The sequence below is a fragment of the Sinocyclocheilus grahami genome, unplaced genomic scaffold (assembly GCF_001515645.1).
Source record: "Sinocyclocheilus grahami isolate Dianchi unplaced genomic scaffold, SAMN03320097.WGS_v1.1 scaffold913.1, whole genome shotgun sequence".
Lineage (NCBI taxonomy): Eukaryota > Metazoa > Chordata > Actinopteri > Cypriniformes > Cyprinidae > Sinocyclocheilus > Sinocyclocheilus grahami.
The window spans coordinates 151,169-174,994 of record NW_015506092.1 but is presented as its reverse complement, the minus strand read 5'-3'; the positions used below and the strand labels follow the sequence as shown (position 1 = coordinate 174,994).

Sequence of the window (23,826 nt, the reverse complement as noted above, 5' to 3'; positions counted from 1 at the left end):
CACAATTCAGACTTTTTTCTTGCTTCCTAGTTCAGACTTTATAACTTTATTCAAGTAATCAATTGCGAGTTTGTCAATTCTGAGGAAAAAAAGCCAGAAGTGTGGGATTATAAACTAAAAAGAAAGAATGACAAGTTGATTTTTCTTACCAGAATTGTGAGATATAATCTCAGAATTGCAAGAAAAAAGTCAGAATTTTGAAATATAAACTCAAAATAATTTTTTTTATTCTTTTATTCCATGGCTTGAATTGACTGCTACGTTAAAATGGTCATTTTCTGCCACCACATAGGCTCCGCCCACAAAAACGTCATCACTGTTTGCAAACACTGAAATTGGTCTATAGAGGTGATCGTGCACTGTTAATACAAACAACAGTAAATAACACTGACACGTTTCACACAGAGAGCTTGCTGAAAACACAGAAGCTAATGTTGCTTGTTTCGGATGCGCTTTTAAGCATTGCATCACTTGCTCACCAATGGATCCTCTGCAGTGAATGGGTGCCGTCAGAATGAGAGTCCAAACAGCTGATAAAAACATCACAATAATCCACAAGTAATCCACACCACTCCAGTCCATCAGTTAACTTGTGAAGCGAAAAGCTTTGTAAGAAACAAATCCATCGAGACAATTTAACTATAAACTTCTGGCCAAAATACAAGTCCATAATCCATAATAACACTTCTACAGATGCTACTTGTGCACCCTTAATATGGACAGGTGTAAAGAATTTAATGGTTAATTCCCCAATTACAAAGACTACTTTTAGTAGTTTTGAGGTGATATATATATATATATATATATATATATATAGTATTAGTGTCGTCATTTGCATATACATCATATATCTTTCTGAAAAGGTACTTTCCTGGTTAAATTCATCATAAGCTCTATTCACAGCATCTGTGGCTTGCTGTCGATTTCCAAAGAAATAAATTCAACTCATTGACAGTCATGTGCTTTCAGTGGAAGTGGATGTCTGTCAGCACCATTTTAAGTTATGTTTTTACAAACTGAGGGACAAGTTGAAATTGTTTTCATTGATAATCAACAGCATGTCACAGATACTGTACATACAGATTAAGTTATACTGAACACAGAACATTCCTTTAATGTTTCTCTGAGATGACAACTTAAATTTAAAGGGGAGGGTTCACCCAAAAATGAAAATGTTTCTTTCTTCTCTTGAACACAGTAGAAGGTATTTTGAAGAATGTTGGAAAACAGTTGCTGGTAGCCATTGACTTCCATAGTATTTTAAAAAAGCTACCAGAAACTGTTTGATTAACATTCTTCAAATGAAAGAAACAGGTTTGGTATACAACGAGAGTGAATAAATTATGGCAAAATTTTAATTTTTGGGTGAACTTTACCTTTAAATAAATACATACCTGAGACCTGATTTCTCTAATTTTTCACCTTAAAGGAGTCATCGGATGCCCATTTTCCATAAGTTGATATGATTCTTAAGGGTCTTAATGAAAAGTCTATAGTATACTTTGGTTAAAATTTCTCAATAGTAGTGTAAAAAACACCTTTTTTACCCTGTCAAAAACAGCTCTGTTTTCAGCAAGCCATTCTAGTCCATGTTGCTTTAAATGCTAATGAGCTCTGCTCACCCCGCCCCTCTCTTCAGTGTAAACTTCAGCCATGAAACAATTGGCTAGCTAGCACGTTATTAGGAAAGGCGATTTGCAAAGATTCATAAAAAACCCTTATAGACCAATTTGGAGTAGATGTCACTGTTACCTCACTTGCAGCTGCACGCGCATAGTGGTGGCAGAAAAACAAGAAAAAATGTCTTGTTGTGCCTTTGGATGTCAGAATCAGAATGCAAATAATTTTTATATAATACTGTCATCAAAGATGCCATTTGAAGCTAAACGCAGACGTTTAAATGGACAGACTATGGATGAAACCTGCTATGATTACCTTACTTTTAAAGCATACATTTTATTTAAACAATAGGTCTATATAATATTCATATAGGGAACATACTGCATTAGCCCTACAGTTGAAATACATGCATGAAATACTATTTAAACCTATAACATTTTACATAACATTTACCTATTTTATCTCACAATTCAGACTTTTTTTCTTGCTTCCTAGTTCAGACTTTATAACTTTATTCAAGTAATCAATTGCGAGTTTGTCAATTCTGAGGAAAAAAAGCCAGAAGTGTGGGATTATAAACTAAAAAGAAAGAATGACAAGTTGATTTTTCTTACCAGAATTGTGAGATATAATCTCAGAATTGCAAGAAAAAAGTCAGAATTTTGAAATATAAACTCAAAATAATTTTTTTATTCGTTTATTCCATGGCTTGAATAGACTGCTACGTTAAAACTGTCATTTTCTGCCACCACATAGGCTCCGCCCACAAAAACGTCATCACTGTTTGCAAACACTGAAATTGGTCTATACTCACTTCTTCTGTTGATGAAGCTGGATGAAATTCTTATAAGAAACTCTTGAAATGTCTTGAGGTTCTGTATGAATCTATGTGAGATTTCACACAATGAGAAATGTCTTCCATGAGAAATAATGAATGTGATCTATCTAATCAGTTGTTTTTGTTTGTAATTAATCACAGGGTGAGCGTGGCCCTGCTGGCCCACCTGGAATTCAGGGCGACAGTGGAATTGGACTTCCTGGACCAAAGGTCAGCTGTATTTACTTTTTTGAATGCAAATCCACTAAAAACGTTACTGGCTTTAGTGGGTTTTACCAGCTAAACCAACATAACAACAGCTTGGCTGGTTTAAGATGTTTTTATTTTCCCTTTAACTTTCCATGGTCAGTGAGCCACTTTAACCGAGAACCCTATAAAACCTACTGTATCATATTTGATACACAAATTTTTGAGGCCTCTAAATGATCAACATGATCAAAACTTTGCTTAAAAACCTGTTGCACACAATCTACTACATGCCATCCGATTAATAGTTTATACTTTTTTAGCAAGTAAAAGGCGTTTTAGTATAATTGTAAAAATGTCCAACATCAGGTCATGTTTCGCGTGTATTTTTGCTGTGAAAACGTTATTGATTTTTATACAGTAAACGTAAGAATAGCTTTTATATTGTTAGTAACATTTCAAGATGAACATTTACTGAACTGAAGCAACTTAGGTTTACTTAATTATCCATACATCATTTATTAGAAAAAATCATATTAATAATGTATCAAATATTGGGCTTTTGAGGAACATTTATTTGTTCATCTCTCAATCATCATTGTATTGCATTGCATTATATGTATATTGAAACTACAGAGCATTGATCATCAAAATAAGCATTTGAATACCATCTTACTAAGACATATTATTGGGAGATATAGAGAAATGGACAGACTATGGATGAAACCTGCTATGATTACCTTACTTTTAAAGCATACATTTTATTTAAACAATAGGTCTATATAATATTCATATAGGGAACATACTGCATTAGCCCTACAGTTGAAATACATGCATGAAATACTATTTAAACCTATAACATTTTACATAACATTTACCTATTTTATCTCACAATTCAGACTTTTTTTCTTGCTTCCTAGTTCAGACTTTATAACTTTATTCAAGTAATCAATTGCGAGTTTGTCAATTCTGAGGAAAAAAAGCCAGAAGTGTGGGATTATAAACTAAAAAGAAAGAATGACAAGTTGATTTTTCTTACCAGAATTGTGAGATATAATCTCAGAATTGCAAGAAAAAAGTCAGAATTTTGAAATATAAACTCAAAATAATTTTTTTATTCGTTTATTCCATGGCTTGAATAGACTGCTACGTTAAAACTGTCATTTTCTGCCACCACATAGGCTCCGCCCACAAAAACGTCATCACTGTTTGCAAACACTGAAATTGGTCTATACTCACTTCTTCTGTTGATGAAGCTGGATGAAATTCTTATAAGAAACTCTTGAAATGTCTTGAGGTTCTGTATGAATCTATGTGAGATTTCACACAATGAGAAATGTCTTCCATGAGAAATAATGAATGTGATCTATCTAATCAGTTGTTTTTGTTTGTAATTAATCACAGGGTGAGCGTGGCCCTGCTGGCCCACCTGGAATTCAGGGCGACAGTGGAATTGGACTTCCTGGACCAAAGGTCAGCTGTATTTACTTTTTTGAATGCAAATCCACTAAAAACGTTACTGGCTTTAGTGGGTTTTACCAGCTAAACCAACATAACAACAGCTTGGCTGGTTTAAGATGTTTTTATTTTCCCTTTAACTTTCCATGGTCAGTGAGCCACTTTAACCGAGAACCCTATAAAACCTACTGTATCATATTTGATACACAAATTTTTGAGGCCTCTAAATGATCAACATGATCAAAACTTTGCTTAAAAACCTGTTGCACACAATCTACTACATGCCATCCGATTAATAGTTTATACTTTTTTAGCAAGTAAAAGGCGTTTTAGTATAATTGTAAAAATGTCCAACATCAGGTCATGTTTCGCGTGTATTTTTGCTGTGAAAACGTTATTGATTTTTATACAGTAAACGTAAGAATAGCTTTTATATTGTTAGTAACATTTCAAGATGAACATTTACTGAACTGAAGCAACTTAGGTTTACTTAATTATCCATACATCATTTATTAGAAAAAATCATATTAATAATGTATCAAATATTGGGCTTTTGAGGAACATTTATTTGTTCATCTCTCAATCATCATTGTATTGCATTGCATTATATGTTTTGAAACTACAGAGCATTGATCATCAAAATAAGCATTTGAATACCATGTTACTAAGACATATTATTGGGAGATATAGAGTGAAAGCTGATATTTCTATGCATTTTATGCAATTAGTCTGTTACTGTTATAAAGATCTCATTTACCTGTATATTTCAAGCCATCAGAATTCATTTTCACTTTTTGGCCATATAAATATCAGCATCTGCACCAAAATGCCTATTTTTCGGCCTCTGAATAAAAGGTGTTGTTCCTCCTCAAGTATGAGCTCCATATTCTCCTATATCATATGAGCCATAAAGCCTGATGTATCAAAAATGATACACAACAAAAAATATATAAACTTTTTTATACTTCTTTATAATTTGTCTAAAGGTTTCATGTCAGGCCTGCAGGGTTAATTTCTCAATATTTCCATTGTGCATTTTTTAGATGACATGGATGGTACTGGTTGTGGATTCTCAGATATGCTGTTATTTTCTATAGCGATTTTCTTACTTATTCTCCTGAATTGTTCACGTCTTTGATCCGTCTGCAGGGCGATATGGGATTTCAGGGGAGACCAGGTCCTTCGGGTCCACCTGGCATAGGCGAGCCAGGCCTGTCTGTAAGTATAGAAGCAGAAATTCAGAAATATTCAACTGTATACTAATCAGCACACACTGAATTTACACCCATAGATTTGACTATATGCCATTTTTCCTTCATCAAATCAGGGGCCTCAAGGGCCACAGGGGGTTCAAGGGGAGAAAGGACCACTAGGAGAGGGTTTTCCAGGTCCAAAGGTAAGGTTAGCCCAAAAACGCCATGTTCTCACTAAAGTCACTCTCTGCTCTTTAATCTACCTGGAGATGTGAAGCAGCCAAAGGCAATCTGAGAAGATCCAAGTAAACAAATGCATTAAAGACTTGTAATATTTATAATACCTCATTAGAGGCTCAAAGTTTCCTGGTAAATCTTCATTTCAAAACCCAAGGCTATTAATTATTGTATGTTCCAGATCAATTAGCTGAGCGCATTACCAGCCTGAGGATGCAAGACAGAATTTAATGGATTCGTTTTCTTGGACCTCTATAAATACTTTTTGTAATCTGTCTAATGTTAGCAGTCTAACTAGGTCTACATCAAAGCCAGAACTGCATATAAAATGTAATCGTAAATTGAAAATACAGCAAAGAAATGTGATTCATTTTAAAGAGAACCTCAGTGCTTTGAAAACCTTCATCCAGTAGCTAAACTAAATTAGATCTCAATTCTGTTTGTATAGTCAAATTTGCTAATTCACGAGATCAATACATCCTTTATTAGACCGCTTTGTCGAGTTAAATGCATCCTTACGGAGGTGTCGAAATGCTCAATCAATTCATTCACTTCCAACAGCGCCAACAGCATCATAGAGAGCAGAACGTCACGTTATTTAAAGGGGACGTTAACGAGTAGCAAATGATTAAGTAGCTGCATTGGTTACTTTTATGCCACTGATAAAGCTTTTATATGTAGTTTGGGGTAACAAAGCGGTTTTATAGGTTTGACTGAAATAATAATGCAATAACTGACACTTTAAATCAATGTTTCAAGAAACAACAACAAAACTGAACAAAAAACAGATAAAGACAAAAAAGTAACCATTGATAATATCTCAACAATATGGAGTAGTATAGTATATAGTATCCAAATCAAAATGTAATAAAATCAATTTATGTATGATTTATTTGTAAATTATGTGCAATGTCTTAGCCACTAGGGATTGTTACATAGGGCTATACATGCATGTAGTGGCAACACAATGATATTACAGATACTAAATTGTGCAAAATGTTTATCTTAACAGTCAATTTACAAATAATGCATTCAGATTTGTGGAGCTCAATGCACTGAATCTCCACAAATTAGTGTCGTTACTATGACAACCAATTTGAATGTGACAAGCAACTAGTGTCTGAAAATAATTATATATAGTGAGCAATAGGGATTTCGCCTAGAGCGTCAAATTGGCTAGAAACGGCCCTGATGATGATGCAAATCAAGTTTTTAATGAATCTGAAATGATTCACAGGAATGAACTGAACCAGCTCTAACACCATTTTTGCTTCTGAAGTTAATTATTAAAACATACCCATGAGATATCTTAAGTACAGTTTTCTTTCCTGTGTTGACAAATGTTGGGCCGGAGCATATTGAAGGGTTCGTCCATTTCTTTAAATAGCCAACAGGCTTTACTTTACCTCATAGACATGAATTACAATTTGCTACTTGTTATTACAAATCAGTGTCAGGTGGTATTAGGAGGAGGGGAGGAACATTTTTAAGATGTGTCATCAATATTTTTTACCTATTTTTCCAGAGAAAGAAATGTATTGCTTTGGATTCATAAGTGCTCTAGATATATCAAATGCATTTTGGACATTATCATAACATTTTATAATAGTCCTTTATCATTATCATTAAGGGAATTATTGCAAAAATTATAACACTTGACTTCTATCAATGTTTAGTTTCTCCAATCAGTTTATTTTTCTGCTAACATTTACCAATTAAATGCATGTGACGATAAGAAATAATAAGCAGTGTTATCGTTGACTGCAAATAAAACCATTAAAAATTGTTTTCAGTAATTGCAATAAAGCTGAAATAAAAAAGTACGTTTAAGAAAAATTTGAACTTAAAACAAAAAAAGCTAGTAAATATGTTTAAGTACTAAATGTACTAAAACTAAATAAATGTTTATTTTTTAAAAATGTTTATTATTTATAAATATATTTATAATATTATAAATAAAAGTTTGTTTAAAATATTAAGTTGAAGTACAAAAAATGACTAAAACTAAATTAAATATGAAAAAATTAAAAATAAATTAAATTAAAAATAAAAGCTAATTTAAAATATTAACAATATCACTGGAATTCATTGCAGGTGAAGATTTCATTTTAATTACTAGAAATTAAGTCAACACAAGTCAAATTTAAAATAAAACCAAGATCAACAAATCCTGGATTGGCTCTAATTGAATCCTTATGAGTGCAACCTAATCGAGCCACTTTGTATAAACAACAATTAAGGCTCACTGAGGAATTGCACTGTATTATTACCAGTTGGGAAAACAGGTGTTTTCTAAATCTCATAGACGAAGAAACAATACATGCAGTGCAGTAAATGCATCTGAATGGCAGAGAAAGGGAGGTTAGCATTTCAGCAACACTGGGCTGATGACGCCTCTTTTGTTTGACAGGGGGACCGTGGTCTGGAGGGGCCAAAGGGACCAAGAGGACAGCAGGGCACTGGAATCAAAGGCGACAAGGTGGGCTATAAATATATCAGCCCATGAATGGAATTCACATAACCACGCCATCTATGACACACAAAAGGCTTAATGAAGATTGTAAACTGGCCCAAAGTTCCCATTTAAACACCAGGGACTGATTGGACGGTAATAAAGAGCGAGAAAGAGCAGATGGGAGGGCGGTACAGCTCAGCTTACTGTGGGAAAAGATGAGTCCTGCTCACCTATAGTACTGAATAAAACCACAGTCATTTCTTATACTCAAAATATACAGATTATTATTCCCGTCAGTTAAATCTCAGGATGTATTAATCTATCTGAAACTGACTCATCCTCTTTATGTCTTCAGGGTGAGCTTGGGCCTCCAGGTTTACCAGGACCGATTGGACTCCCAGGGCTTGGCATTCAGGGAGAAAAGGTGATATGATGATGATATGACTGACCGGCAGCCATATCACCCTGTAGCCCAAGACTGGTTGCCCACTGAAGCTAAGCAGGGCTGAGCCTGGTCAGTACCTGGATGGGAGACCTCCTGGGAAAACTAGGTTGCTGCTGGAAGAGGTGTTAGTGAGGCCAGCAGGGGGTGCTCACCCTGCGGTCTGTGTGGGTCCTAACGCCCCAGTATAGTGACGGGGACACTATATTGTCAAAAAGCACCGTCTTTCAGATGAGACGTTAAACCGAGGTCCTGACTCTCTGTGGTCATTAAAAATCCCAGGATGTCTTTCGAAAAGAGTAGAGTTGTGACCTCGGCATCCTGGTCAAATTTGCCCATTGGCCTCTGGTCATCATGGCCTCCTAACAATCCCCATGTCTGCTGATTGGCTTCATCACTCTGTCTCCTCTCCACCAGTAAGCTGGTGTGTGGTGGGCGTTCTGGCGCACTATGGCTGCCGTCGCATCATCCAGGTGGATCCTGCACACTGGTGGTGGATGAGGAGATACCCCCTGACAATGTAAAGCGCTTTGAGTGCCTAGAAAAGTTAAATGTAATGAGTTATTATTATTATTATTATTATTATTATTATATGATGATGTGTTCTTAACTGTCCTTGACTTATTCACAGGGTCTAATGAATTGAGGAAATGGACATGAATGGACATGCATTTTTTTGTTTATAAAATATATGCTGTCCTCATCAGCTAAACTGCACCTTGTCATAACAAATAGTCAGATAAATAGTCACACGATCCTTCAGAAATCATTCGAATATGCTGTTTTGGTGCTCAAGAAACATTTCTTATTATTAACAATTTGAAATCTGATACGCTACCACTCAAATGTTTGGTTTACGTAATATTAAAACAATAATAATAAAAGACTTACATTTTAATAAATTGATCGAAAGTGACAGTAAAGACATTTATAATATTACAAAATACTTTTATTTCAAATAAACGCTGTAATTTTTAACTTTATCAAAGAATCCTTAAAAAAATGTATTACAGTTTCCGTAAAAAAAGTCAGCAGCAAATACCACAAGATGTTTTTGACATTGATAATAATAACAAGATGGGGCTTTGTTGAAAACGACGTGTTTGAGAGAGGCGGGGCATAGAGGATCTACAATAATGTACAGTATTTGAAAAATAATGTGTTTTTTGAACATTAAAGCATGTCAACATATTCTGTTACACCAAATAATGATCTTTAAAATAGCATCATATGACCCCTTTAATATTCGATAATAAATCGATAATAACTAAGCATCAAATCAGCATATTAGAATGATTTCTGAAGGATCATTTGACACTGAAGACTGGTGTAATGATGCTGAAAATACAGCTTTACATTACAGGAATAAATTACTTTTTCAAATATATTACAATAGAAAACAGTTATTTTAAATTGTGATAATATTTCACAATATTACTGTTTTTACTGTGTTTTTTATCAAATAAATGTAGCCTTTGTAAAGACCTTTTTCAAAAATATATAAAAAAATAATTATTCTAAACTTTTGACTGGTAGTATCCTTTTGACACACACACACCTAGGTATAACATATGTATGTATGAACTTTTCCAATGCAAAATTAGATTTCTCATATATTTCTTACATTTCTTACAATCAGGGTGTTGAGGGTCCGAGGGGGCCTCCAGGAGGAAGAGGACCACCGGGAGAGGGTTTCCCTGGTTCCAAGGTTGGTAGTAAAGATTATAATTAATGGCAAGCTGTAAAAAGAAATTTGTCCTTGGCTCAATTTTTGACTATTTTTCTAGGGAGAACAAGGTTTACCAGGAGAGATGGGCACCCCGGGAGAGAGAGGGCAGGGCGAACCTGGACCAAAGGTATGTGTTCTTAAATCTGGGGTGGTGTAGGCTCACAAAATGTATGGGCCATTTAGGATAGAAGCTAGTTTTAGACCATAATGAAGACTTTAGAAGTACTGATATGATTTCTTCAGGGTGAACCTGGTGCATATGGACTGGCTGGTGTACCTGGACTTCCTGGGGAGGACGGAGCTCCAGGACAAAAGGTAACTCTGACTGAATGTTCTGCTGATTAGATAGGTCTCTAAGCAAATAAGCAAGTTTCCCGGGTATTAAATGCATTGTGTTTCTCTTCATCAGGGTGAGCATGGGGCAACAGGTTTGAGGGGAACTGAGGGGGCTCCAGGAATTGGCACTCAAGGAGAGAAGGTACAATACTTTCCTCATTAAACATTTTAATATTCAATATGTTCAGATTTTGGGTGTCTTGTGATTGTCATCTAGTGGATGTCAAAAAATGCTTTAGTATCATTATCTTCAGTATATGTTGACTGAGATTCTGTGTTCTAATCTTAATAGGGAGATCAAGGCCAAAGTGGCATTCGAGGGTTGTCAGGTCCTCCTGGAATAAGTGGCCCTTCGGGACCAAAGGTGAGAATATCTAAAGAAATAGAGCGCAACCTTGGTTCTGGAAGTATTTTAACTTTTTCTCCAAAAAGTATTAAATAACGAGTTAAAAAACTAAGCCGTGAACTAAAGCAACCAAGTCAGAGAACTGCAGCATTATGAACTTCGATTGAAAGTATTTGAAAATCAGAAAAAATACGAGAGTGAATGTGTATTCATCAAAAGTGACAGTAAAGAATGTATAATATTCTTCTTATAAAAATAATAAGATTTTAAATAAAAGCTGTTCTTTTGAACTTCAAAGACTTCATCATGATTCATCAAAGAATCCTTTAGAAAAAGTATCACCGTTTCCACAAAATAGTTATTTTAAATTGTACTAGTACTTTACAATATTACTGTTTTAACTGTAATTTTGATCATATCTGATCATTTTACAAAAATCTTACCGACTGTTACGTATCCGGTCCATGAACTTCCGTCTGCTGGCCATCAGAGGTCACCCTTTCCATTTTCATTGACTCTCGCACTACACCCAGTTGCATATCACCCCGGACTACATATCTTATCAGTCATTGCACTGATTGCACACAGCACTGATTGCACACAGCTGTTTCATATCACTCACTCCCTATTTAACACTCACTCTTATCCCTTCCCTCTGCCGAGTACTGTTTAGCATTTATCGCTCACCTAGGGATAGCTACATTATGGCACCTGCTCTATCTTTTCCCAGTATTTCTTAGTCTTGCCTGTTTTTCCTGTGTTTTGATTCTCGCCTGTGTATTTCGGATTACCCCCATTCGTATTGCCGTTTGGACTCTGTTTGCCCCTGACTGGATTATTGCTGTGTACCGGGATTATCTCTCTTTGCCTTGCCCTGTTGGATATTGTTCACCGTCGATCGACCCACGCCCGTTTACTGGACTGCTCTTACGTTTTGCCCATACTATATCGGTTCGCTGGTGTTTCGTCCCTGCCTGTGTTTGTTACCACGTCTTTTAAATAAAAGCTTGCACATGGATCCGCATGTCTCACGTCTTGTCAGCCCCGTAACACCGACACTTTTGAACGGCAGTGTATGTTTACAGCAAAATATTAAAATGTTTGCAAATACAAAAGAGTGTAGGGAGAAAAGGAATGAGGTTTCTATTTCCAGAACCTTACTGTTGTGCTCTATAGGGAAGCATGGAAACAATAAAGAATAAATATAAATATAATAATATTTAAATTAAAACAAAAGATGAAATGTAAAAAAACGCCTGATTTTTTTGTTTTTTGACTCCAAGCTTACAAAACCGCTCATTGTTTGAAGTAACAGTGCAATAAATGTCTGTGGTTTCTCACATAGTTTTAGAAGTAATGCAGTTACATCATTGGAACATTACACTGTTGTTTTTTAGGGAGAGCCAGGTACGCCAGGAAGGCTGGGCATGCCAGGATTACCTGGACGAGCTCTTGCAGGATCAAAGGTAACAAAAGCCAAGCTACTTTAACTGTGCCACTCCTACAGGCTGGCAGGCCGTCGTTGTGTTAATGGCCCACTGCCAACACTATGAATCAGAACATTTCTATTTCAAGATTCATCATAGCCAACTAAGCAATAAAACAGAGAAGTAATGGTATGACATTATCTCCTCGTGCCTTCAGGGTGAGGTGGGTCCCGCTGGTCCTCCCGGACCAATTGGAGAGACTGGTTACGGTCTGCCTGGTCCAAAGGTGGGTGGAACTTTTAACCTGAAGAACAATTTAGAAAATTAGTAAAAGGAATAAGATAATTTGATTGAGCATATATATATATATATATATATATATATCCAATCAAAAGTATAGGATAATTCAGATTTTTAAATATGTAGCTTTTTTAATGTTTTGTAATGATTGTGAATTTTTTTTTTTGAAATAACGAGATTTTGACTATGCTAATCATAAAACAGCTCTATATGGCTTTTTTTTTTTACTGGTCAAAAGTGTGGAAAAATTTAGAGTTTTTTTTATATGTTTTTGAAAGAAATGCATTTATAATGAAAGATTTTGATTATGCCAATCATAAAATAGCAAACTTTTTTATACAGACAATTGTCATATTTTTTGTTTTTGAAACAAGTCTCTTATACTCACCAAGGCTACATTTATTTGATCAAAAAATTAAAAATAAATAAATAAATAATATGAAATATTATTACAATTTAAATAACTGATTTCTATTTGAATATATTCTAAAATGTAATTTAGTCCTGTGATGCAAAGCTGAATTTTCAGCATCATTACTCCAGTCTTCAGTGTCACATGATCCTTCAGAAATCATTCTAATATGCTGAGCTGGTGCTTTAAAATGTAAAAATATTTCACAATATGACTGTTTTTACTGTACTTTTTATTTAAAAAAATGCAGCTTTGGTGAGCAAAGATTTCTTTCAAAAACATTTTTAAAAATCTTAATTATTCCAAACATCTGACCGGTGTATATGAAGTGGCATTCCTTCCTTATCACATTTAGGGTGATCGAGGTAACCCGGGACCGCCCGGACCATTTGGGCCTAAAGGTGAAGGATTCCCTGGTCCAATGGTAAGCAACTTTTACATCCCTATTTCCATATAACATCACTGCATGCCCATCGCTTAAAATTTTAAGTCATTTTATATTTCCCATAATCAGGTTTGTTGCTGGGTATTTGAGCATGTGTGTTTATTTCACACAGGGTCTGCCTGGTTTACCAGGACCATCGGGTGAGCCCGGCCCTGAAGGCATTGGTGTTCCTGGACCAAAGGTGAAGTTAACACTTCATGTATTCCTGATGATGTATGAGGATCAATTGTGGCTTTCAGAAATGTGTTCAGACACTTCAACTTTATTAAATATGACTTGATTATTTACACAATAACAAGAAAATGAACAGAATGGAAATAAATTGCCTAAGTTAGTCGTTGCTTTGAGAAGGACTGAAGTTAATTTATTAATATTTTAACCATCCTTTGAAATGCAGATTTTTTTCAAACTGATTTCTGTAAATGTATCACTCATGATGGATTGTTTCACAGTTTACAAACTATTAGTAAAGTATTAAAATTCACTCATAAGTGTGTTATTGTGATACAACAAAGCAGACTAATGACTGAGTGGCAATTATTTCAGAAATACTCAATATAGTCAAGTTAAATATGTGACCCTGGATCACAAAACCAGTCATAAGGGTAAATTTTTCGAAATTGAGGTTTATACATCATCTGAAAGCTGAATAAATAAGCTTTCCATTGATGTATGGTTTGTTAGGATAGGACAATATTTGGCCGAGATCTGTAATATTATATCTGTAATACATAGTGAAAATCTGGAATCTGAGGTTGCAAAAAAATCTAAATATTGAGAAAATCACCTTTAAAGTTGTTCAAATTAAGTTCTTAGCGATGCATATTACTAATCAAAAATTACGTTTTAATATAAATTTACAAAATATCTTCATGGAACATGATCTTTACTTAATGTCCTAATGATTTTTGGCATAAAAGAAAAATCTATAATTTTGACCCATACAATGTATTTTTGGCTATTGCTACAAATATACCCCAGCGACTTAAGACTGCTTTTGTGCTCCAGGGTCACATATATTAAGTCATATATATGACGAGAACATCAAAATGTCCTGCATAGTAGGATTAATTTTAAATGGTGCTTTTGGTAAAACTTCAATTTCATTTCAGGGAGACATTGGATTCAGGGGTTTGCCTGGTTTGCCAGGACCACCTGGTGAAGGACTGCAGGGACCACCGGTAAGATATTTATATTCATGTCATCTGACATAAACTCTCCCATGAATCTCCCTGACTACAGTAATGAAACTGATACTGAATGCCCCACATGTCCAGAACAAGAGCTCTGAACAGCATGCATAGGGAGTCTGTCTGTGTTGCTGTGGGGATTGAGGAAGACAAGCTGTCTGTTCCTCCCATATTAATTCTGCTGTCTTGCTGTTTCAGGGCAACATGGGAAGATCAGGTCCTCCAGGACCACAAGGACCCCCAGGGGAAGGTATTCAGGGACCCAAAGTAGGTTAACCATCTACTACCTGCTTTATAGGGCTGGGCGATATAGCTAAACTTATATATTTTTCACCAGTTTGGTGATATTCAGTCTGGATATTTCATATATATATATATATATATATATATAAGTCAGGTTTGGAATGACAGTAGAGTGAATAAATAACGACTGAATATATATTAATTCTGCTGTCTTGCTGTTTCAGGGCAACATGGGAAGATCAGGTCCTCCAGGACCACAAGGACCCCCAGGGGAAGGTATTCAGGGACCCAAAGTAGGTTAACCATCTACTACCTGCTTTATAGGGCTGGGCGATATAGCTAAACTTATATATTTTTCACCAGTTTGGTGATATTCAGTCTGGATATTTCATATATATAGACTGGGTGGTGGTGGACTAACAAAAGAAAAGAAAAATGTGATATTGACAAAGAAAATATGAAAAAAGACACAAAATATGACAATGACAAATATGTCATTTTATATTAGCAGTATAATCATTAATATTCAAAATATTGCCCAGCTCTAGACATAATAGCATTGTGTCCAAGTCATGATGACCTGGTCAGAAAATAAACTTGTTTGTTAAATCCATCAGGGTGATCAGGGGGCTCCTGGAGTGACAGGGCCGAGGGGCCCATCGGGAGAGGGACTTCCAGGCTCCAAGGTGAGACTTTGGTTTAGATCATACTAACTAAAGAGGATGGGATAGTTATAAATGGGTAAATATGGGTCAGAAAACATCATTACAAAATGAATCATGACTATTTTCGATGAAAAATAATCTCTTATGCATGTACTTCAGAAATAAAAATGAAATTATCAGTTCAAATGTATGATATGAGCCTTTTGATTCATCTGTCCTGTAGGGTGATCGTGGTTTGCAGGGCGAGAGGGGCTTTAAAGGAATGAAAGGTGACATGGGTGACCCAGGGAATCCAGGACTAGCTGTAAATTAATTTACTCACTATAAACCTCTTCTGTGTCAGAGCAGACAGAGTTGAAATGTGAATACTAAATCACATTGTAAATCAGCTTGTTTAATGCTTATATAGGAATGCCGCGATAGGTGTCGTATTCCTATAGGTAGATGTGATCAGCTGAGAATCAGCTGATGCAAGCTTGACTCACGTGACCTGCCAGAACTAACGCAAAACGCTTAATTTATCTGCTATATAATATTTTTATACAAACTTAAAACATAAATATTGATGATTATTGAATTTTACCAATAGGCTGGAAAATATAATAAAATTATATTAAATATAATGTTTTTATAACAGCCATTGTCTCCAATTATTATGAAAATGTTTAATGCAAGAATTAAAATACAGCAAAGGTTATTTAAAATAATCAACACATGTTTTTTGTATTTATATATTTAACTATGTTTATGTGCATAGTGCATCCAATATAACAATACATAGTAATATATACATACATATAAATAAATTTAATAAATGAAAAATGCCACCCAGAGATATGGTTATGTTGGGGTTGCTCTGAATCAGTTCATTGAAACAGACCATTTGAACAGATTCCCTAAAGTTAATACATTTTAGCAATTTTAACTGTATTTTTCCGAATGAACTTAAATCAGAGATGCTATTTAAACATCTATAAATTAGTCTTAATCTAATGATGTGCTCCTTTGCCAAATTTTTAAATGAAAATATTTAATATTTTAACTGCAATATTCTCAATGTTGCTTCATTTTGTATCACCAGCAAAATCATAATGAATAATCCTAACTGCAAACTAATTGCATCTTGCTCTGTGTTTGGTCTCCTTCTGCAGCTCTGGAGTCTAAACTGGTTAGCCAGTTCTGTGAGGATGAGAACGGGGCCCTTTTCTTCAACCGGATTACCAATGGCTTGAACGGAAACAACGGATACGGCTACAGCAACGGCCAAGAGGATGTTTCCTCATACAGGAATAATGTTTATGGGAACCGATTTCAGGAGATTTCACAGGACAGATCGCAGAGTCACATGAGAGGCAGAGAACACGGCATACCTCTTCCCATCAACCCTGGCCCTCTCAAAGCACAGGTCAACTACCACAACTAACTAACTGTCCGTTTCTTTTGCATGCTAGACTAATGCAGACTGATCTGAACCAGGCCACTGTCTGATTCTGTGCTGTTGCTGTTGTGCAGGTGGAGAATGACTATGAAGGTGAGGATCTAGACATAAAGACACAACCTCAAGGTGGCAGCACTGTTGCTGTTGTCAATAAGACTGTCCAAGCTGTACAGCCAGGAACCTCTTCATCATCATCATCCTCTTCACCATCAGTATCATTATCTTCATCAGTGTCAACACATTCTACTTCAGTGAATGTGAATGCAAAGCCTCGTCCTGTAGTGATAAAAGGTATTCTTTTCATACAACTGTTTGTTATACAATATAAATATTGACCATATTGAATATTGTCAATAGGCTGAAAATATCATATATTACAAATGATTAAATATGACAAATTAATGTTCTATAGTATAAAATAGAGAATACACAGCTGGACTCAAATGAAGGTGTAGAACCATCTCAAGGATGATCAGAAGAAATGGACAGCACCTGAGTTAAATATATGAGTGTCACAGCAAAGGGTCTGAATACTGTGATATTTCAGTTTTTCTTTTTTAATAAATCTGCAAAAATGTCAACAATTCTGTGTTTTTCTGTCAATATGGGGTGCTGTGTGTACATTAATGAGGGAAAAAATGAACTTAAATGATTTTAGCAAATGGCTGCAAAATAACAAAGAGTGAAAAATTTAAGAGGGTCTGAATACTTTCCGTACCCACTGTATATGTGATAAAACAAATATTTGTATAATATAAAATAATAAATAATAAAATAGTTTTTTTATATATATAATTGTATACAATCATAAAACATTAATGCTGACAATACAAAATATTATCAAATATCAATTATATAAAATATAATAAAAATTATAATTTATTATGTAAAATGATAATAAATATAATATGTTTTAGAACAGACATTGTCACCAAGTATTTTGAAAATGTTTAATGCAAGAATTAAAATACAGCAAAGGTTAGTTTAAAAATGTAACTAGTTAATATAAAATAATATAATAATATAACATAACATTGAATACTGGCAATAAGCTGAAAAGGCATTAAAATAGTATTTTTGCAATATAAAATAATAATAAATAAGTTTTATAATAAAATATATTCTATAAAAATTATATAATTAATATACTATACATATATATAATGTGTTATAAAACTAATTTTGACAATATTAAAAAATATAACAAATTATATTTTTAATATATAAAGTAATGAATTATAAAATACCATTTTTATATAAAAGCTGTTATAAAACATAAACATAAATATTGACAATAAAAACAATGGGCTATATATATATATAATTTAAAATAATAAGTAATACAATTGTTTGTATAATATATTATTTTTATACAAATTTACTAAAACATACTGACACTATTGAAAAATATTACAAATTATATTTTTATAATCTAAATATATTTATGCAGAAGTGGTTTTTATGTTCTGAAAGTGTTTAGTGATATTACTTTCTCTTCTTCTGTGGTGCGTCAGAATCGGCTCCACTGGATCCTCGATGTTTGCTCGGTCTGAGTCAGGGCTCCTGTAGAGACTATGTCATTCGCTGGTACTACGACAAACAGGCAAACTCGTGTGCTCAGTTCTGGTACGGAGGCTGTCAGGGCAACGACAACCGCTTCCAGACGGAAGAAGGATGCAAGAAAACGTGTGTCCTCACCACCAGCACAGGTATTATTCACTCCTACAGACATGAAGGAAGAGTTCATACAAGATAAGCTCTGTCAACAGCAGTGTTATTATTTATTACATTTATTACAGTTATTTGTGTTACGTTTAGCAAAAACAAGCTGTAAAAAATGTATCTGGCTACTGCTAACTATAACTAAAACTAAAACGAATAAAATCAATTTTGGTCATTTGGTCATTTAAAATAAAGCTAAAATAATATATAAATATTAGATGAAAACAAATTAAAATATAATACAAATAAAAAATATACATACTGTATATATAAAAATAATATACTGTATAGACAAAATGTATCATTTTTATTTTATATATATAAATATGTAAATATATATATCAAAATTAAAATGAATAAATAAAAGCTGAACTACTTATCTATACATTCTTGAGAACATTATATAACACATAGTGAACTTTCCTTTCAAATGTTACTGGCTTTGCATCTTTTACTGACTTTTTCTGCCTTTGTTTTCATAGCAGGCTAAACGGGATGAAGATCTACACTGAATAGTGATAATGAACTTTATGCTGGTGATGGTGTGCACATGCCACAGTGGTCACTTCTTTCTATAATATCATAAAACTGTTCCCTAACATTATGCTCAGGATCTGGAGAAAATCTTTATGCAGAGCCCCAAATAAATCAGAAGATTTTTTTTACAAGCAAGTACCTGAAACACGTGTTATTATGAAGCTTCAAACACACATTTCTTATATTTCTCAGTATCCTCTGAGAATCTGTGCACTGCTCTGCATGTGACGGTTGTGACGTGCAGAAATATTACTAACAACCTTCACTGGGAATTGATTGTATATATGTTTTGTTTTATTTAACATTTATATACAATTTATGACTTGAGCAAAGCCACAGACATATTTAGTAGGTTGTAGAAATGCCATAAATGATGTTTTAGGGATTTTATGGGGATATTATCATTTTGTAGGGAATAAAGCAAATAAACAAACAGTAGTTAAGTCACTAAGTCATAATAATGTAAATTCAATTATGATTTTCAAAAAGGAAAACATTTTGTATATATTCTTTTTCATGTGTCTTTATAATGTTATTCTGATAAAATAGTTTTTGTACTGAAAACAGTTTTTGTACTTTAGTTTTTTTCAGAATTTTGTACTGAAAACAAGGTTTGCAATTTTTTATGAACCAGCCCTGTCCTAACATTAGTCTGAAATAAGTCGTTTTTGAAATGTAGACATTCATTAAAATAATTTTTATAAAAAAATTTATTTTAAAATGTAAAAAAATGATATTTGTTTTATACAAATGATATTTTTGAATGTGTTCTTTTGTGGATTTTATTTGAATAAAATGTTTGGTTCATGATTTTCACTAAATTTGTGCTTGTTATTGAATGAGAAAACAAATATAATTTATACCCTTTTCTACATCTAAATACGTATTTCTTATATATATATATATATAGAGAGAGAGAGAGAGAGAGAGAGAGAGAGAGAGAGATAATATAGATCTTATAATAATCTTATATAGATCCCACATTGTCTTTAAACACATATTACTCCTCCTGACAGCTATTATTATATATAGCCATATACAAATATATAATAAGTAATAAAGCAAGCGGCATAAATATGCTTTCAGATATTCGCAGTTTGTCCCTTCCTTCCCGCCGTACTAAAAACATATTTACTTTGGTTTAAAATATTAAAAGCTGAAACATATAACTATTAGGCTAGATGAACAAGCAAAAACTACAACACAAATTTAATTTTGTTGGGGGGGATGCTTTATATAAATATCCGCTTCTCAGTGATTAGTTTACTTCACAAAATCATGGTAACGATTTACATTTTGAAGAAAGATAATATATAGTTACCTTTTTATGTGTGCCTGTTTTTTTTTAATGAACCATTTAGTGTTTTATTCTCCTCTTAGACTGAAGCAACTGATTTTATGTTTCATTTAAGGCAGATGAAAGCCAGACCAGGTGAAGCGCTCATCGACTGCCTGGATTCAATCGAGGACACGAAGGGAAATAATGGTGATAGAGGTGATTAAATGAATTATGTCCGCCTTGTTACCTGTGGTTACCTTTATGTATATTAAGTTGTCATAATTGTGACATCTTTTTTGTCTTTATATAGGAATATTTCCTATTTGAGGATAATCTGGCATTCATTGGCACTGCCAAGAGTCAACTTGTGTGAGTATTTGAGAAATATTCAATAATAATCTCAAAAATGTAATGTAATTAACTTTATGCTGGTGTCTACTACAGTGGAAAGATCTAAATGCCATCTTATACTGTACTGGACAGATGTAGCTCTTTCATAAAACATCATTTTGATTCTTTTCTTGTTTTTAAGTAAAAAAGGAAATATTTTTAATTTGTGATGTAATCATTCATGCATCAGAGGGCTGTTTAAAGGGTTAGTTCACCCAAAAATGAAAATTACCCCATGATTTACTCACCCTCAAGCCATCTTAGGTGTATATGACTTTCTTCTTTCAGACGAATCCAATCGCCGTTATATTAAAGAATGTCCTGGCTCTTCCAAGCTTTATAATGGCAGTGAATGGGTGTTATTTTTCAATAGTCCAAAAGAAGTCCAATAAAGTGCATCCATCCATCATAAAAAAAAGTGTCCCACACGGCTCCGGGGGGTTAATAAAGGCCTTGTGAAGCGAATCGGTGCGTTTTTGTAATAAAAATATCCATATTTAAAACTTAAAAACATATAATAAACAGTCATCTGTAGCTTCCGCGTAGTGCAAGCTTTAACATAAGTTGATAGTCACTAGGCGCGTTTCCATTACAGATTTGCGCAAAATTTTGGCGATATTTAATATTAATATTTCTGCGTGAGCATTTGGGCGGCATTATGCAAATCTTTCCACATCGTGACGTTGATTTTATGTTTCATTTAAGGCAGATGAAAGCCAGACCAGGTGAAGCGCTCATCGACTGCCTGGATTCAATCGAGGACACGAAGGGAAATAATGGTGATAGAGGTGATTAAATGAATTATGTCCGCCTTGTTACCTGTGGTTACCTTTATGTATATTAAGTTGTCATAATTGTGACATCTTTTTTGTCTTTATATAGGAATATTTCCTATTTGAGGATAATCTGGCATTCATTGGCACTGCCAAGAGTCAACTTGTGTGAGTATTTGAGAAATATTCAATAATAATCTCAAAAATGTAATGTAATTAACTTTATGCTGGTGTCTACTACAGTGGAAAGATCTAAATGCCATCTTATACTGTACTGGACAGATGTAGCTCTTTCATAAAACATCATTTTGATTCTTTTCTTGTTTTTAAGTAAAAAAGGAAATATTTTTAATTTGTGATGTAATCATTCATGCATCAGAGGGCTGTTTAAAGGGTTAGTTCACCCAAAAATGAAAATTACCCCATGATTTACTCACCCTCAAGCCATCTTAGGTGTATATGACTTTCTTCTTTCAGACGAATCCAATCGGCGTTATATTAAAGAATGTCCTGGCTCTTCCAAGCTTTATAATGGCAGTGAATGGGTGTTATTTTTCAATAGTCCAAAAGAAGTCCAATAAAGTGCATCCATCCATCATAAAAAAAAGTGTCCCACACGGCTCCGGGGGGTTAATAAAGGCCTTGTGAAGCGAATCGGTGCGTTTTTGTAATAAAAATATCCATATTTAAAACTTAAAAACATATAATAAACAGTCATCTGTAGCTTCCGCGTAGTGCAAGCTTTAACATAAGTTGATAGTCACTAGGCGCGTTTCCATTACAAATTTTGGCGATATTTAATATTAATATTTCTGCGTGAGCATTTGGGCGGCATTATGCAAATCTTTCCACATCGTGATGTAGACATGTGGGGGCATGTTAGAACGAGCCGTTTTAGGTAGGTGTGGTTGACTCTTAACTTTTATAAAGAATATCTCTTTGGATTTGAGACTTTAGTCTTTGCAACTTTACAGACCTTCTTTATGCACCAAGAGCTTGTAACACTCCAAAGAGAAAGGATCAATTGAAATCGCATCATATGACCCCTTTAATGGTAGGGAAAGCCCCTTATACTGGAGAGTGGCCATGTATGAAGTGTTACTTGGAGGTTATAGTACATTGAAGAATGGTCATATGACGTTTTACCTACGCCATGTGACCTGTAAATGCGAAAAGTTTTGCGAATTATTCCTTTTTCGCATTGCCTGAAAAACCACCTCATGCGAGCGTAATGACTTTTTTGCGATATATTGGCGTTTTTGCGAAATTGACGCGCCTACTGATGAATCATTATCTGACATCTTGTCTTTTATTTACCTTTTTATTTCATTTTTATTTATTAACAGCTGTGGGATACAACTGCATTATTAATATCACCACAAGGACAGCAAATTCAGTGAGTCATCTTGCTTCATGTTTTCATCAAATCCTTTTTAATAGCTCATGTAGATGATGTCAAATTCCCTCTTTCTTTTTTTCCCAGAAACTGAGAGGTCAGACTGAAGCACTTTACATATTAACCAAATCTAATAACACTAGATTTGAGTTCATATTCACCAATGTGGTCCCAGGAAGTCCAAGACTGTTTACATCTGTCATTGCCGTTCACAGGTACTTATGCTTTACATAATGACACGATTAGACCACTTTATTGATAGTTCAAGCAATTTTTGTTTCTCAAAATCTGAGTTGGCATTTTGATTAAATCAACAAACTAATATTTAAGGGTGCTTTCACACTTGGTTTGCTTGCCTGGTCCGAACCCGAGTTCAATTGCTCCCTCCTCACCCTGCCCCCGCTGGACTGCATTCATATTATTTTATTTCGGTCCGAACCGCGGTTCGTTTGCGGCATCAAGCCAGCAGCTTTTTACCCCGTTGCTTAGTAACGACAGCGCAGGAGAAGGTGGCAAATGCATAACATTGCTCTCTACGCTTTTATATATTTAAGTTTTTGAACCGTTCATATTGTTTACAAAGCTTTGGTACATAACGGCACTTACGTCTGCCTTACGAATGTACTGCAAATGCTCTAAAGAACCCTGAAGGTGAACAGAAATGAGATATACAGCTCTCTGTTTGCAGCGCGACAGTCACGTTTGTAAGGAAAATGAGTGAAACACACATACAAACACATTTTTATCAAATAATACGTCATTAATAGCA

At 34.3% G+C, this 23,826-nt stretch overlaps 1 protein-coding gene and 2 long non-coding RNA genes across 3 annotated transcripts in view; all 3 read left to right on the top strand.

Moving 5' to 3' along the window:
- LOC107564140 (collagen alpha-1(XXVIII) chain-like) overlaps nucleotides 1-19,627 on the top strand; it is a 33,578-nt gene extending 13,951 nt beyond the window's left edge. The window contains exons 11-34 of the mRNA XM_016249150.1: nucleotides 2,600-2,668; nucleotides 4,049-4,117; nucleotides 5,252-5,320; nucleotides 5,430-5,498; nucleotides 7,943-8,011; nucleotides 8,343-8,411; nucleotides 10,069-10,137; nucleotides 10,217-10,285; nucleotides 10,402-10,473; nucleotides 10,568-10,636; nucleotides 10,787-10,858; nucleotides 12,238-12,306; nucleotides 12,485-12,553; nucleotides 13,335-13,403; nucleotides 13,537-13,605; nucleotides 14,537-14,605; nucleotides 14,813-14,881; nucleotides 15,082-15,150; nucleotides 15,475-15,543; nucleotides 15,746-15,791; nucleotides 16,674-16,927; nucleotides 17,035-17,251; nucleotides 18,475-18,669; nucleotides 19,165-19,627. Coding sequence (XP_016104636.1) covers nucleotides 2,600-2,668; nucleotides 4,049-4,117; nucleotides 5,252-5,320; nucleotides 5,430-5,498; nucleotides 7,943-8,011; nucleotides 8,343-8,411; nucleotides 10,069-10,137; nucleotides 10,217-10,285; nucleotides 10,402-10,473; nucleotides 10,568-10,636; nucleotides 10,787-10,858; nucleotides 12,238-12,306; nucleotides 12,485-12,553; nucleotides 13,335-13,403; nucleotides 13,537-13,605; nucleotides 14,537-14,605; nucleotides 14,813-14,881; nucleotides 15,082-15,150; nucleotides 15,475-15,543; nucleotides 15,746-15,791; nucleotides 16,674-16,927; nucleotides 17,035-17,251; nucleotides 18,475-18,669; nucleotides 19,165-19,172 — 2,037 coding nt within the window. The 3' untranslated portion in view covers nucleotides 19,173-19,627. The remainder of the gene's footprint in view (nucleotides 1-2,599; nucleotides 2,669-4,048; nucleotides 4,118-5,251; nucleotides 5,321-5,429; nucleotides 5,499-7,942; nucleotides 8,012-8,342; nucleotides 8,412-10,068; nucleotides 10,138-10,216; nucleotides 10,286-10,401; nucleotides 10,474-10,567; nucleotides 10,637-10,786; nucleotides 10,859-12,237; nucleotides 12,307-12,484; nucleotides 12,554-13,334; nucleotides 13,404-13,536; nucleotides 13,606-14,536; nucleotides 14,606-14,812; nucleotides 14,882-15,081; nucleotides 15,151-15,474; nucleotides 15,544-15,745; nucleotides 15,792-16,673; nucleotides 16,928-17,034; nucleotides 17,252-18,474; nucleotides 18,670-19,164) is intronic.
- LOC107564149 (uncharacterized) lies at nucleotides 15,081-15,803 on the top strand. The gene is made up of 3 exons (XR_001606190.1): nucleotides 15,081-15,150; nucleotides 15,475-15,543; nucleotides 15,746-15,803. It is a non-coding gene; the product is annotated as an uncharacterized lncRNA (long non-coding RNA).
- A 1,224-nt stretch (nucleotides 19,628-20,851) lies between the features above and the next one.
- On the top strand, nucleotides 20,852-23,263 carry LOC107564135 (uncharacterized). Its single transcript, XR_001606189.1, has 3 exons — nucleotides 20,852-20,867; nucleotides 23,008-23,057; nucleotides 23,145-23,263. It is a non-coding gene; the product is annotated as an uncharacterized lncRNA (long non-coding RNA).
- Nucleotides 23,264-23,826: the final 563 nt, after the last annotated feature.